Here is a 12,188-nt window from a genome sequence, read left to right as displayed (position 1 = left end):
CTTCAGTTATTGTTAGTAAGTTATTGTTCAGACAGAACTGATGGATGTACCACCAGATAGCTAGTTTTGGTAGTGTTGGAAGAAGTTTAATTGAATAATCATAATGATAATATTAACTGTATTTCTATGGCATCTTTCAAAACTGAAAAAGAGCAACCATAAAACTTTGGTACAGTGCTTGAGAAAAAGTACTTAGTTACCATACACTGGCTTTGGGAATAAAAAAAAGTGCAATATTGCCAAGCCATTAATTGAAAACAAGCACTTAAGTAGCAGCTGTAACAATTATTTCTAGATTTAATGTCAAAAGTCCAAAATATTTACAAGTTCCAAAAAATAGAAGTACAGTTTTTGAAGCAGATTTTTCTTGAATTTTATTCACACTGACATAAGTAAAGAAATGAAAACTATTTAATCATATCAAAATTTCTCTCACAGTTTGTAAACATCAGAGTAGTCCCTCGAAATAATGAACACTGTGTGGAACACATCTGTTCACAAAAGTGGAGCCGTTGAAAGTGACATTTTTTCAAAGAACCCTACTGCACAAAAACAAAATTTAAAAAACATTTAAAAATGTAATGTGCTTCAGGAAGATTCACCGTGTATCCACTGGACAATTTGATTGTGCTGTCTTACACTATAAAACCCATTTTTATCAGACCCATCTCGAACAGACTAACAATAAACTCATTCTAATCATTGTTGAAGAACAATCTAAAAGCACTTTACATCTGAAACATCTTCTTAAACTTTTAACCAAATTAATTTTTCAGGATTATGACTTCTCACCTTTGTCAGTTCTCATGTGGTAAGTCAAACTACTGTATTGCTTAGAACTTTTTCTGAACATAACAAAACATTATTTTAATCATTATTCAGATTTTCCCTTTTTTTTGTTAAACTGTGAAAAGAAATGATTGAAAGTGTGCATAATGTCTACATCAAAAATCCAACTTTACAATATCTTTTCCAACATTTAACCAAAACATTACAACATATTCCTGTATTTAAATCTAACAAAAAATAAAAATAAAAATAAAAGAAATAAAATAAAAGATTAAAGTTCAACTACAGAAAGAAAAAAAGGGTCAAAAGCGTGCATAAAGTCCACATCAAAAATCTAATTTTACATCTTTTACAACATTACTTACTGCATTATTTGCCAGTTGGAGCAGTTTTTAAATGTCACATAATTAATTAAATAAACAACAACAACAACAATAGTAATGTTTCTTCAGGCCACAAGATGGCGCCCGGGCCCGCTGCTGTGGTCGGGGTTTGAAGCTCCCTCCCCGGCGGAGGCTGACCTCTTTCCCGCGATGACAGTTTCCTGCGGGCTCGCTGAGACGGGCTGGACGCCTTCGCAGTCGGACGAACCGAGGAGGGCAGAGGGCTGTTGGAGTTGCTCTGGTCGGCATGCAGTGGAGCAGACCGGCGGAGTGAATTTTAGTTTATTTTCCAGGGAAGAGCGAATGTCGCAGGCGGATACCGGTGAGTGTGTCGCTGGTTTGGCGGTAAGCGAAGAAGAAGAAGTAGTTTCTTTTTCTGTGGTGTTTGGTGTACGCAGTAGCCCTAATACGTGTGACTTTGTGGCGTCACGACGGACTGCGTTCAAAAAATCCGGCAAATAAGGGTTGCTCTACTTAACCGTAAATCTGTACATACCACAAGCAGCCTTTTACTTATATTTCAGCCACAGTAGAAGGTGATCTACATTCGGCGTACATACGGTCAAATAAAACTACTGGTATGCCAGCAAAACCACTAGTTTCAGAACCGCTTCCCACTCGTCGTCGCCATCCACGGCGGTGTGTTTTGGCAGCAGGAAATCAGGATGAGGCACTTTTCAAAGTTAAAATACTTATTTAAAGTGTATGTAGGTGTATTGCAAGTTTGCCGAATTAATGAGCGGATGTAATCGTTTATCAACAGCTCTTTCATTCCATTCTTTCCAGCAACCCTTGTGTCAGAAATACAGGTAACTAAAAGTGGACGTTTTTCCAAAGAACATTTGTATGACGCATTGGAGCGTCAGGTCACCCTGCAGTCTGTATGGATACACCGTAGACAACGAATAAAACAGAATTTCCACGTATTTTACAGATTAAATGAAACATTTTGTGTTTGCTCTAATTGAAACTTTATTGTATTTATTTGTCATTTGCATAGCAACATTTTACTACCAACTTGTTGAAGGGGAATTACTATAATTTAGACTAAACCTCATACTACTTAATTGTTCTTTTTTGATTTACCAGTACTTCACATGCATTCAAATTGCAAGATTTTCAGTTATATGCACTTGTTTTGCACCCTTCCAAATTTAATGATAGCGTAAATAAACTTAAATTGTACAGATATGGAGATATAGTTCAAATTAAAAGCTGTGCTCTTTGTTATTCAGTTCTTTGTATCACAGGAAGGAAAACGATACAGATTTCTTACCTCAGCATAGTTCTATTCAAGTCCATCTCTAATAAAATAACTTGTAGTACACAGAATATTGTGGTGTGTTTGTGGGATTCAGTATTTAGCTTGTTGTGACACTGTCAAGCGTCATGTTGTTTTATACCCACGGATAAAACTACAGCGCGTCTGTGTTATAAATGCTTGACATTTAGCATGTGGAGATAGAAATCTTGCAGCCTTGAGGCCTCTGCTTTGTTGTGACGAAACACTTACAGCCTTGTTAGCCTCTGTGTGTGACAAGGTACTGACATCTGCAGTAAGTGACTGTCGAAAAATGTCTTTCCAGGGGGGAAATGAGTAACAGGATGGAGGGTTCGGCGGGACCAGGTGTCAGTGCGAACGGACCCGTCTCGGCGCCCAGCAGCCCAGTAGGGTCCACCATGGGCCCGCCTCTGTCCCCGGACGAGCTGGACGAAGACCAGGAGTCCTCTCTGACAGATGTCACTCAAATGTGGATTAAATTTGCCAAGACGTTTGCCATCATCTTCCCCATCTATGTCTTGGGATACTTTGAGTTCAGCTTCAGCTGGGTTCTGATCGGACTCGCCATGCTGTTCTACTGGAGGAAGAACCACGGCACTAAGGACTACAGGATAAACCGTGCCTTGGCATTCCTGGAGCATGAGGAGAAAGCAGTGAGGCAAAGTGTGCCTACCACAGAGCTGCCACCATGGGTAAGTTCTCCAGCAGCAATACAGCCCTGCTGTTATCACCATCTTATCCTCTTTGCTTTGTATTTTGAGTCTGGTTCGAACACTCCCTTGGGTGTTCTCCCAGTTAACATGATGCATAGCATGTCAGCACTGACCTGCCAAACGGGCTGATAGAGACTTCTGGGCCAAGTCTTCCCACTAATTTCCTTCAGCCTTTTTACTGAAAACACTTAAACAAGAGTCTTTGGGAAACTTTATCCTCTCCCTCTGTAATAAAAAACACTACAGACTCACGCTCGTACTTTTGGATTCAATTAAAGGACCAGATTAGTGCCCTGTAATTTGTGGTGGAGGTTAACTTTTCCCAACGCTTGCACGTGAGGTGGAAACCAGACTTGCTATTGACATTTTTTGAGACTTACGGTATTTGATCTCATTTTGTCATTTGGTCGTTCCTGCAGTTTAGCTTGGAGAAAATGAATAGCTTACGGCAGACAGATTGTCCGCAGGGAGCAGAAATATGAGCGTCGAAGTTGTCCCTCAAAGATTCTCTGAATTTCACTATACTTTCTGTGAGGTAATAAAATGCATGGAAAAGAAGCATCTGTGTCTGAAAAGTGAACATCTGACCAGCAGAGGGCAGCGCCCCAGATTGCAAAAAGAAGACAGATTGTGTAGATGTCTATGAGGAAATGACCCCACTTCTCATTTGATCTGTTCCCTCAGGGGGCATTTTCTTACTGACTTTATGGTCTCAATCGCTAGAATAAAGAATTATTTAATACAAAATTATGTCCATTTTGTAAATTATGGTCCCATTTAGAATGAAATAGATGATAATACATAGTGTGTTTTAGGGCGGGGCTACCTTAGAAATGAAACACGAGGCTTCAAAGCAGTCGTCCACAAACCAATAAGTGATGTCAAGGTCACACTGAATTTCAGCGTCCAAACAATTTATGACTGAAACAGTTCAATTCTTATTGAACTATATTCTGTTGTAGGCCCCAGGTATTAAATGAAATTTTAAGAAAGGAAGACTATAATATAGGATGTTTCCATTAATAATGACAGAAGCAAATCCTGGCTGAAGTTAGGATATGTTTATCTGCAATTCCTTTTTTTACCCCAAAGTTGTAGCAAGTTATAACATTATTTACTGTCATTGCCAGACAGTTACATTAGGATACTGGAAACTGTCTGTAACACAGTCCCTAACCTAAATATAAAAGAAGAGGTCCACATACTACCTGTTTTTGTTGGTTTTAATAATCTGCCTCATCTTCCAAGAGGTATTTCTCAGAGGATGTCCCGGAGATTCACAATGGCAGAAACACGGCAACGTGTCTGACATTTGATACCCCGACAAACAAACTTTGCTGCTTGTTAATGAGGGTCTCATAAATAGCCGCTGGAAAGACCATGCATTCTGCACTTTTGTTGACGGCCTCCAAGCTCAGCATCAGTTCCAGGATTTAATCAGCCTCACTTCAATCCCGTTAACCCCTCAAAGAAGCAGAAATCCTCAGTGAGTTGCTGTCATGTGGTATCCGGGGCCCTTGGTGCTGCTAAGGCTGGCAGAGGAGTCATCAAGCCTGTTCTAATTTTCACTTTCTGTGTTCATTCCTGTGGTGTTTGGTGTGGTCGCCCGTCACCGTGCAGTCAGCTACCATAAGAGTAGACCGGCCACACGCCTTCCACATAGCTGCCATTCTCTCCCTGTTGACTTATTCTATCGTAATGACATGTGGCAATCTCTACCAGCCAACATTACGAGTTCCCCGGCACGCTAAGAATGGCCATTGGGCGTGTACACAAAGGCCGTAGTGTATACCTGAGGGAGCCCTTGCCAACTCTGCAATGAGCATGCATGAGTTCTTTTGGCCCGAGGTAGCAGATAATCTGTAAGAGCACCGAGTTTTCCTGAAAGCTTTTTTTTTTTTTGACAGAAGGATAACAAACTTTGGTTCTTTAAGACACTGCTGTTGGGTTTATGTTTTTCAAACTTTGTGAAATCACGTAGTATCTGGAGGAGAACTCATTTACGCAAGTCTAATCTTTTCCGCTCCAGTGAAGGCCAGACTGTGGAATATTTAGGGCTTAGAGCTGTTTTAATTGATTATCTGGTAGGCTGTGATGACAGATAGTTTGCTTGACAGCAGTTAGAAAATCATCAGTCTGATTAGATTGGAAGTTTAAATTTTCTTTTTGTTTTAATTTAAAAAGCAAGTTTTTGCAATTTCCAATGCATGTCGTATTTACAACACTAAAGACCTTTAGATGAAGTGAACCGGTTGCATCTAATTACAGGAAGGTTCAAGTAAAATGGACCTTATGGGTTTTACATACTCAGTCATTTTAATCCAGATCTGACAAAGCTTTTTGCACTCTTAGGGAACATGTCAGCTTTACCATAATGTAGACCTCTGGTATAACGTCAATCTATTCCTCAATAGTGGGTGGTTCTGCTTCAAATCATTTTACATCCTACCAACAATATAGAGAGTAAGTTTTTGTCAACAATATTAAACATTTTAAACAACGACCAAATACATAGATTTGCACATTTTAAAAAAAGATTTCCAAAAAGTAACTTTTGAAAATAGCGAAAACTTCTTTGGACTTTGACTCACTGGCAACATTATTGCCATATATATAATTAACATTATTAGCTTCAGTCGGGCTCTAATAGAAAGTATAACATGGTTTTTTTATTTAAACTCACTTTCTTTTCCCATAATCTTAATTCTTGATTTGTGATTCAAGTTTAAATCGATTATTTCAACAATATTCTACAGATAAATAGCTGAAGCCTTTTATTCACAGCAACAAAGTCTGAAGCAACACGTGATCTGTGTCAGACTTTACAGTTGTTTCTAAACTTTGAACCTTTTTATGTAATTATGACACATTTCCACACTTGCAGCCCGCACAGCTCGTCGCTCGTCCTTTCCCAGGCTTGTGAGATTTACACAGTAATTCGATGCCTCCGTAACGAGGAGGCATCCATTTCTGCCGTCTCATTTTCTGTTATCGATGGTGATGCCAGAGTTGGAAGCATATGAGGCTGAGCGGATGGCAGGAGGCCAGGTGGATCTCTCCCATCGCAGAGCAGCACATCAACACATCCATTATCACACAGACCTTGAGAAAAATGGTGCTCAGCAACAACAGATATAATAAAATGGGAGCAGTGTTGCTGTCAGCACAGCAGTGCAGAGCAACTTGATGCTCCTCTCATGACCAAGTCTGGTTCACAGATGTTTTAACCAGCAACAGTGTGGATAATGAAGTCAAACAGAGCTGAATGACTGTGTGCCTGATTAAACTGGGAAACCAGTGAAAGGATGCTAAAGGGCCAACATGTCCTCCTGATAACAGGAAACAGTGCCAACCAATCAGCAGGGAACTTTGACCCCCAGGACATTTAGGGACATAGTCTGTCCCTGTCCCACATTCAAGATGCTTTATCTGCCTCACCTTCGCCTCGCTGACCTCACAGCTCAATCACAGAAGCACTGAAAGTCTCAGAGCTGTCAGTTTTTAACCAAGTCATTATTGGGTTATTCCATCTCAAATCATCAGTGATCCTCTGCTCGTCCAGCTCTGCTGGAATTATTATTTTTTTTAAATCGTACACTATGGATATTTAAAATAGTATCTGTGACATTTATTTGTTTATTTATTAATTTAGTTTATTTCAGATATGATATAAAATAATAATAAAATGCACAAAATGAAAACAAAAAAGGAAAAAACAAATCAAAAACCTAAAATAATGTCTAAAAACACGTAGGATGAAGTTTAATTTATTAACTCCTACATGTCTGTACATCTCATTACTTACTGTTGCCTGTTAGCATCAAACACTATATGTTTTCTACCTCTTCAAGCAGTCTTTTTTTTTTTTTAAATTGTTTTATTGATGTCCTCAATTTGGAGGTCAGTGTCCAAACTGTTCCATTAGTTTACACCACAAACTCATAGACATCTACTGTTCCTGGTGGCACGAGCGAATGGCTTTTCAATATTGGATTAATATATCATGTGCTTTTTCAGACAGCATCTTTTTAGAACATTGCTCATTGACCCTGTTTCAGCACATTTATTTACAACATTGAAATTATACGATATATTTGAACAGCAGTGTTTAGGAACAATTAAACATAAAAGTCTGCAATTCAAAAAAATGAAAAACATACCAATATTTAAAAAAAAACACAACAAAACACCTAGTTATGGTTTATAAAACATCACTAGATGACATCTGCATTATCAGTTTAAAAAAAAAAAATCAATTCAAAGATGAAACTTTTTGTGACAGCTTTAATTTTTTCTCATAGTTCAACTCACCCATAGTCGAAGATTTATTGACCTGCTTGTCCAGTATTTCATAAATGGAATCAATGACATGGTGTGAAATAACCGTAAAAAGTTTCAGGCTTTTGTCTTTAATAGTTCCTGAGACATTATCATTCAAACACTATCAAATTTCAATTTGACAGTAAGCATGCTAAAAATGGGTTAACAGACAATTTAAAAAAATATATATCTTGGAAAGAGGGCTGCAAGGTGGCGCAGTTGGTAGCACTGTTGCCTCGCAGCAAGAAGGTCGCGTCCTTGATCTTCCTGCGTGGAGTCTCCATGTTCTCTCCGTGCAGCGTGGGTTCTCTCCGGGTTCTCCGGCTTCCTCCCACAGTCCAGAAACATGCTGAGGTTAATTGGTGATTGTAAATTGTCCGTAGGTGTGAATGTGAGTGTGCTTGGTTGTCTGTCTCTAAGTGTAGCCCTGTGATAGACTGGTTACCTGTCCAGGTGAACCTGCCTTCACCCTGAGTCAGCTGGGATAGGCTCCGCCCCCCATGACCCTGGTGAGGATTATATGCATATAGAAAATGTGACTTTTAAAAAAAATAATTATCCACGTTCAATGCTATCCAAATTTCAGCCAAACGGAGCCATCTGAATAGAAACTGTTAGACAATAATGAAATGTTTTTACTACTTAATTAAACTTCACAAGTTCACAGAGCACGAGGGGAAATCTTCAAACAGTTTTCAGCAGACGGTTGATTAGTTGATTAGTCACCCAGTAGTTTCAATGCTTTGTGAGACCAATGACCATGAATCAGAAATACTTTGTCATTCCTCAGACACAAGTTAAATATGCGGCTTTTTGTTGAGCTGGAAAATACTGTGTGAAATACTCTGCCTGCAGTTTGTAAAGCAAAAAGTTATGAAGTCACAGGGAACCAAAAAAAAATCAAACTCAGCTGCAGCTACAGATAAATCCGTCTGTGAGAAGCCAAAAATAATACAAAAGTGCCTAGTTCTAATTTTAGAATCAACATCTTCACTTTGTTTTGTCTGACCAACACGGTAAAACCTAAAGTTGGTAAATTTGCAGTAACATGAACCAGAGTCATGAAGCAAATCCTCACATTTCATGAGCTGCAACATGAGTCCGGGTTTGGGTCGTGGGAGTATTTGGTTAATTCAATCGAACGTTGGACTGATTGCAGTTTACGCTGTAGAAACAGTTTTACGCAATGAATCCCATCTGCAGAAAAACCAGCTGTGATGGTAGTTTTTGGTGGAGCTGCTCTTGGCTTTGTTCTCTTAGCAAAATATGCCTGGAATGAGGCTTGATAGTCAGCGTGGGCAGGAGCATGTAGTTAGCAGGCCAAGAACGCCTGAGGTAATGGTACAGTTTTATCTTTCTGAAGACAAACCAACACTGCACAGCCTCTCACTGCTGTTAGACACAAAAACATGCTGCTACGGTATGTTTTTGTCTTTTGTTTAGGAATGGATGATGTTCTTGTTGCCTTGTTTTGGGAGCTTGTGCAGAGTTGAACTCTCTTTCTTACAGGCAAACATCTCATCTCTTATGTTTGTGACACATGAGGTGAATTTCAACCTTTCTGTTTGCATTGCAATGCAACGTTCAACCACTCCAACTGCGCCAAAACACAAAAAAGAGACTTCAACTTTGAACAACATTGCATGTTAGCTTTGCAGCCAATATAGCGTAACGACCGCACCCATTAGCATTCAAATCATCCAGAGCTGTTCACCAGTTCAGTTTTAGCTTTCTTGCTAATGTTCCCTTTTCATCTATGGACACATCTTGAGTTGCACACCGACTTGCTAAATTAGCTAACAAACGTCCAGCAGGGGAAAAGTGCATTGTTAAAAACATTAGTTTACCGGCTAATAGCTAAATAGCTAGTTAGCCAAAAAGCTTAAAACTTGATATTATTATTTACTGGCTGTAACTCCAGTTTTAGGAGCATGTAAGCAATTGGACAATGGAGCGTTTGGTATATTAGACTATATGGTAATTTTACTGCCTCTCGGAGTTCAGTCAAAGACCTGCACAGCAGTTTTCTTAAGAGCTGCTCAGAAGCCCCGCGAGCAAGCATTTTTGTTTCCCCCTAAAAAACTGCCCTGAAAGTGGTTTTACAAGTGAGAATGTGACAAACATGGTGAAAACATGGTGAGACTGTCCAGATGTCAGACTGTGATGCTCCAGCATGGTTTTAACAATACAAACCTGTTACATAAATCCTTCCAGACGGTTAGTTTACCAACAGCCTGACCTCATTCCTTCACAGATATTTCATCCCTCTGCTTCCCCCGATGACCCGACTCATCATGTTCCAGCTGTGACCTCAGATAACTTTGGTTAAATATCTTCTGCAGTTGAATAATTTAATTTCGAAACACATGACAATTTGATGTTTGCTTTTTGCTTTTATGCAGTTTGAGGTCAGCTATTATTTAGTTTATTAGGAATAAATGCTTCCACATATTGAGAAGTGTTTGACCTGTGACTGGTTGTGGGTGGATGGAGCTAATTTCTCTATTTCTGAATGTTCAGAAGAAAAAAACAATCAATTGTATATGAAGTCACGCCTTGCTAATCACATTAAGGGCTTTAAAGGTTGCAGACAGCATTCTTATTTTGCTTATCTTCGCTCTGTTGCAAACTTCTTGATTTTCCGGCTTATGCAGATCAAAGGCTTACAGGGCGATCGAGTCAGAGAAGGACACGCTGAAGAGACGGCATGCAGCTGCATTCAAAAGCAGACGTACTTTTCACATTAATGTTGCATAAGCCAACATGTGCTTTTACAAATCATCAATTTGTAATGAAAAAGGCAAAAATGTTCTAAAAAATAAAGTGTGTTTATTGCAGCAGTTCAATTTCATATTATTTTAACTTTGGAAAAAACTTTGCCGTCTTTTTATACTTTAATTTTGGTTCAGTGGTGCTTAAATCCAGCTTTCTCGTGACTTAAAGTCAAGACAGGACGCATGCAGCATAACTAGATTTTTAGAAGGTTGCCTGGTTGTCAGCCTGGATTTTTTTCTAACCAATTTCTGGTAAAGATAAAACAAATTTTCAAATCTGCTAGCCGCCTCTATGACAGCAAATGAAGTTATAAGCTCGATTGATATGTTATTCATCCATTCCTAATCAGTTTACTTAAATGTTTACTCATGTTCACAGATGCAAATGCTGAACACTGTTTTCAGTGCGTGTATGTTGGATAAGTCGGGTGAAAACCGAGACCTCAGGCTCTTATGAGGAACAGATTTCCAGTCTGAAGAAGCTCCTTTATCAACATATGGAATGTAGATGTAGAGTTTCTGATACGGTTAAGAGGGACACCATCAGCTACATTATGGTGCTGTTTAAAACAAACCATTTTTGAATTCAAAAACAATAATAAACAGAGTTGAAGAAGCTGGAAACAAAACCAGCTGCTAAGAAAAAGGTACTTGAAGAAGAGGAGGAAGCACCTTGTCCACCTTGAGAAAAATGGAAAGAAATCTGTCATGTTGTATTTTTTTCTGGAGGCAAAGTCAGTGAAAGAGGCAGAAACAGTTGAACAGACATTCATTTAAATGTTCTGTACATTAGAAATTATTCACAGTGGGTGTTTTCCATTTGCCATAATATGCATTAACTCTTCAAAAATCATCTCAAGCAAGCAGAGAAACTTGAAATTGAGGAAGGTTTCTCTCCCCCCCTAAAACTTTGGTATGAAAACTCAACTAATCCTGCACGTCTGCTCTTTCTTGGATAAATTCTGCCTTTCTTTTTATTGCAATACATTCAAATTTATCCACAAACAGCAAATAAACACCCATTAAGCTTCAGCTTCAGTTTGTCAACCACGAGGACACGGCCATCTTGTTTGAAAAAACTTTATTTGGTGGTCGGTCGAAAAGTTGCAGCTTCTGGATGCAGGACTGCAGAATAAAAGGTGTGATGTGATTTATTACATTGGACATGTTTAATTATGTTCACACAGTGCGTCCCAGCTTTAATGACCACAGCTCCAGCTCCTGGGACAACTGGACTTCTGGGTTTGACCAAAGAGTTTACCGACCAGTTTGAGATGAAAACATGTTAGCAGCTCTGACATATTTTCCTGGCATGATACAGAACATCTCTGTCTTCACATTTTTCTTTTTGCGTTTTGCCTGTATTCATGAACGCGTGAGGCTACCACACAGTCAGAACTGAACCAGGGATTCTGTAGCACAAGGAAACCAGGTTTACACATTCCTGGATAATATATTCAGCATGCTGATAACTTCTTGCCACGTTAAGCTCTTGTCTTGGGAACAGTATTTAAATTAGCTTCAGGTCGCTTTATCACATTTAACCTAATCAGAGCAACGGTGAACCAAGGGAAACCACAACACACAAATGAAATTCAGCGGCATCCTGCTTATTTCTGTTTTTTATTCAAATATTATATTTTATACTATTAAACAAATGATCTCATGTGCACAGTGCAAAAAGAACACACGTGTTAAAGTTTTATCCCATTTGGATGATCTTCATGATTATTCTTCATTCATGCCTCCTCTGTGCTTTAGGGTTAGTTATAGCAGCTGTAACGCTCAGCGCTGTGCGCTACGTGTTGAAGATGAACTTCATTCATTTGGATAGGGCCTTTACTATTTTCTTTTCTTTACCGCTTCATATAGATTGTGTTTTAATGCAGGCTGTTGTCAAATGTGCTCAAATGATTGGATTACAGGT

The 12,188-nt window shown here is 39.0% G+C and overlaps 1 protein-coding gene across 2 annotated transcripts in view; it reads left to right on the top strand.

The window, feature by feature from the left end:
* The first annotated feature begins 1,347 nt into the window (after nt 1-1,347).
* LOC103364078 (extended synaptotagmin-2-A-like) overlaps nt 1,348-12,188 on the top strand; it is a 63,083-nt gene continuing 52,242 nt past the window's right edge. For both annotated transcript variants that reach the window (XM_008291084.1, XM_008291085.1), the window contains exons 1-2: nt 1,348-1,494; nt 2,759-3,146. In XM_008291084.1, coding sequence (XP_008289306.1) covers nt 2,766-3,146 — 381 coding nt within the window. In that variant the 5' untranslated portion in view covers nt 1,348-1,494; nt 2,759-2,765. The remainder of the gene's footprint in view (nt 1,495-2,758; nt 3,147-12,188) is intronic.

The sequence above is a fragment of the Stegastes partitus genome, unplaced genomic scaffold (assembly GCF_000690725.1).
Source record: "Stegastes partitus isolate 25-593 unplaced genomic scaffold, Stegastes_partitus-1.0.2 Scaffold715, whole genome shotgun sequence".
Classification (NCBI taxonomy): domain Eukaryota; kingdom Metazoa; phylum Chordata; class Actinopteri; family Pomacentridae; genus Stegastes; species Stegastes partitus.
The sequence above is the reverse complement of the archived record's forward strand: the minus strand, read 5'-3'. Positions and strand labels throughout refer to the sequence as shown.